The sequence below is a fragment of the Limulus polyphemus genome, unplaced genomic scaffold (assembly GCF_000517525.1).
Source record: "Limulus polyphemus unplaced genomic scaffold, Limulus_polyphemus-2.1.2 Scaffold14955, whole genome shotgun sequence".
NCBI classification, from domain to species: domain Eukaryota; kingdom Metazoa; phylum Arthropoda; class Merostomata; order Xiphosura; family Limulidae; genus Limulus; species Limulus polyphemus.
The window spans coordinates 1-2,738 of NW_013680565.1; the positions used below are offsets into that span (position 1 = coordinate 1).

Sequence of the window (2,738 nt, forward strand, 5' to 3'; positions counted from 1 at the left end):
ACTTACCAAGAATGTCAGTAAGACGGTGCACTAACGTACCTGTTGTGTCAGTAAGACGGTGCACTAACGTACCTGTTGTGTCAGTAAGACGGTGCACTAACTTACCAAGAATGTCAGTAAGACGGTGCACTCACCGACTTACCATCATTCAAACTGGTGGAGAACAACACAGTGTTTAAATTAGATTTTAAAATGTATGGTTTTTTGATTTATATAACTTTTAACATGTGGTCTATACTGATAATAAATCCTATCGATTATTATTAACTGTGAACGTTGTACATACCCGTGATTCGATCAATACGGATGTCATTCTTGGAACCGGAAGTGATGTAATATTCTATTTCGGAGTTAATACCCTTGGCATCAGCGTCATGGGCGATAACTTGAATAACCTTAGTTCCGGGCTTCGATGTCTCCGGCAACAGGACGAACAACGGACCGTGCTGGAAGACTGGGGCATTGTCGTTCTCGTCTTCCACCGTAATGGTGAGGTAAGTGGAAGAACTCAAGTTGCCTAGATCAGTTGCTGTCACCTAGTGGAGAAAAAAATTTTTAACGGTAGGCCTAAGAAACTTTAATTATTTTGTGGAGTATGCCTTTTATCAGTGTTTTTTTTATGTGGCAGAAACTGGCATATCATTTCAGTTAGTGGCTTAGCTTTGTGGGTCAGGGGTAAGTATATGTTAAGATTCGGGGTTCGATTCTTTATTTTTCTCTGAAACGTCACAGTATTGAAACATTTAATTTTTAAATCCTCGCCATAACACCACATAATTCTTACTTGGATGCACGTGCACCCATTGCTAATGAAACGCATGCGCCGATATATAATCAGCTTCAATTAAAACACTACTTAAGTAGCCGATATATAATCAGCTTCAATTAAAACACTACTTACGTAGCCGACATATAACCAGCTTCAATTAAAACACAACTGACGTAGCCGATATATAATCAGTTTCAATTAAAACACTACTTACGTAGCCGACATATAATCAGCTTCAATTAAAACACTACTGACGTAGCCGATATATAATCAGCTTCAATTAAAACACTACTTACGTAGCCGACATATAATCAGTTTCAATTAAAACACTACTTACGTAGCCGATATATAATCAGCTTCAATTAAAACACTACTTACGTAGCCGATATATAATCAGCTTCAATTAAAACACAACTGACGTAGCCGATATATAATCAGCTTCAATTAAAACACTACTTAAGTAGCCGATATATAATCAGCTTCAATTAAAACACTACTTACGTAAAGGTCGTACTTCTCTTTCCTCTCCCTGTCAAGCACAGCGTGGGGTTCCTGTGGTGAAAACACCACCGCACCGTTTTCACTGATTGCAAACAGTTCGCTGCCCGAGCCGCCGAGAGAGTAATGAACAACCGAATTATTCCCACTGTCGTTGTCCACAGCTGATATCGAGGGGTGCTGATAAAATATCGGAGATTGAAATAAACACGACACTAGCTACAATAAGAATAGTGTCTGTAGATTTGTGTGTTCCATGTTTTTAACAAGAATGTTTAGTTATTGTTGTTGCCTGTGAACTGTGTAACGAAAAGAACGAATGAAATTAATTAGGACTTACGACGAGTACGGGAGTACCGGGCGGGACGTTTTCTTTCACGGAACCTTTATAGGACTGGCGGAATGTTGGTACCTCGTCGTTCAAGTCTAGAACTTCAACAGTCACTTCACTTACACTCTGTAGAATATTAACAAAATCCAGAGTTGTATACACTCTCCTACTTATAGGTGTGTTACTGTCAACACGTGTACTGACATGAGTAGAATATTAACAAAATCCAGAGTTATATACACTGTACTTATAGGTGTGTTATTGTCAACACGTGTACTGACATTTGTAGAATATTAACAAAATCCAGAGTTATATACACTGTACTTATAGGTGTGTTATTGTCAACACGTGTACTGACATTTGTAGAATATTAACAAAATCCAGAGTTATATACACTGTACTTATAGGTGTGTTATTGTCAACACTTGTACTGACATTTGTAGGATATTAACAAAATCCAGAGTTATATACACTGTACTTATAGATGTGTTATTGCCAACACTTGTACTGACATTTGTAGGAATATTAATACGTCGTTTCACAACACTTAATACCATTTTAAGTTTCCAGCATTAATTTCAGAGCAAACGTAGACTAAAGTTATAATTTAATACAAAATACGTCTTAACCCACCTTTTCGGAACATTGACCTCTATAACACGAGAAAATTAATACATTAAAAACCTGGGGGATTTTCTTTCTAGCCCTTAACCTCCTTTCTGTGAAAGAGTTTATATGAAGCAATTATCAAGCACTTAGTTTCTTTATCTTCAAATTATCAGAGGATGGTTTAAACTGATCATTCTTTCAAAGTAACAGTGGACAATTCAAACTTACCACCTTAGTGGAGGGTCTACTTTCTTCCAACATCACAGTAAAAGTGTGACTGCTTTTTGCTTCACGATCTAGTCCTTGCTTGGTAAAAATGTCCCCTTCCTATACGTCAACAAAACAATATGTTAACAGCCTTGTCCCCTTCCTATACGTCAACAAAACAATATGTTAACAGCCTTGTCCCCTTCCTATATGTCAACAGAACAATATGTTAACAGCCTTGTCCCCTTCCTATATGTCAACAGAACATTATGTTAACAGCCTTGTACCCCTTCCTATATGTACAACAGAACAATATGTTAACAG

At 37.4% G+C, this 2,738-nt stretch overlaps 1 protein-coding gene across 1 annotated transcript in view; it reads right to left on the reverse strand.

Annotated features, from left to right (window-relative positions):
- Window positions 1-286: 286 nt before the first annotated feature.
- LOC106477409 (protocadherin Fat 4-like) overlaps window positions 287-2,738 on the reverse strand; it is a gene marked incomplete at its 3' end in the record, with an annotated part of 4,706 nt that continues 2,254 nt past the window's right edge. The window contains exons 3-6 of the mRNA XM_013937982.1: window positions 2,436-2,534; window positions 1,608-1,724; window positions 1,271-1,447; window positions 287-536 (exon numbers count right to left, since the gene is read on the reverse strand). Of these exons, the coding sequence (XP_013793436.1) occupies window positions 287-536; window positions 1,271-1,447; window positions 1,608-1,724; window positions 2,436-2,468 (577 nt within the window). The remainder of the gene's footprint in view (window positions 537-1,270; window positions 1,448-1,607; window positions 1,725-2,435; window positions 2,535-2,738) is intronic.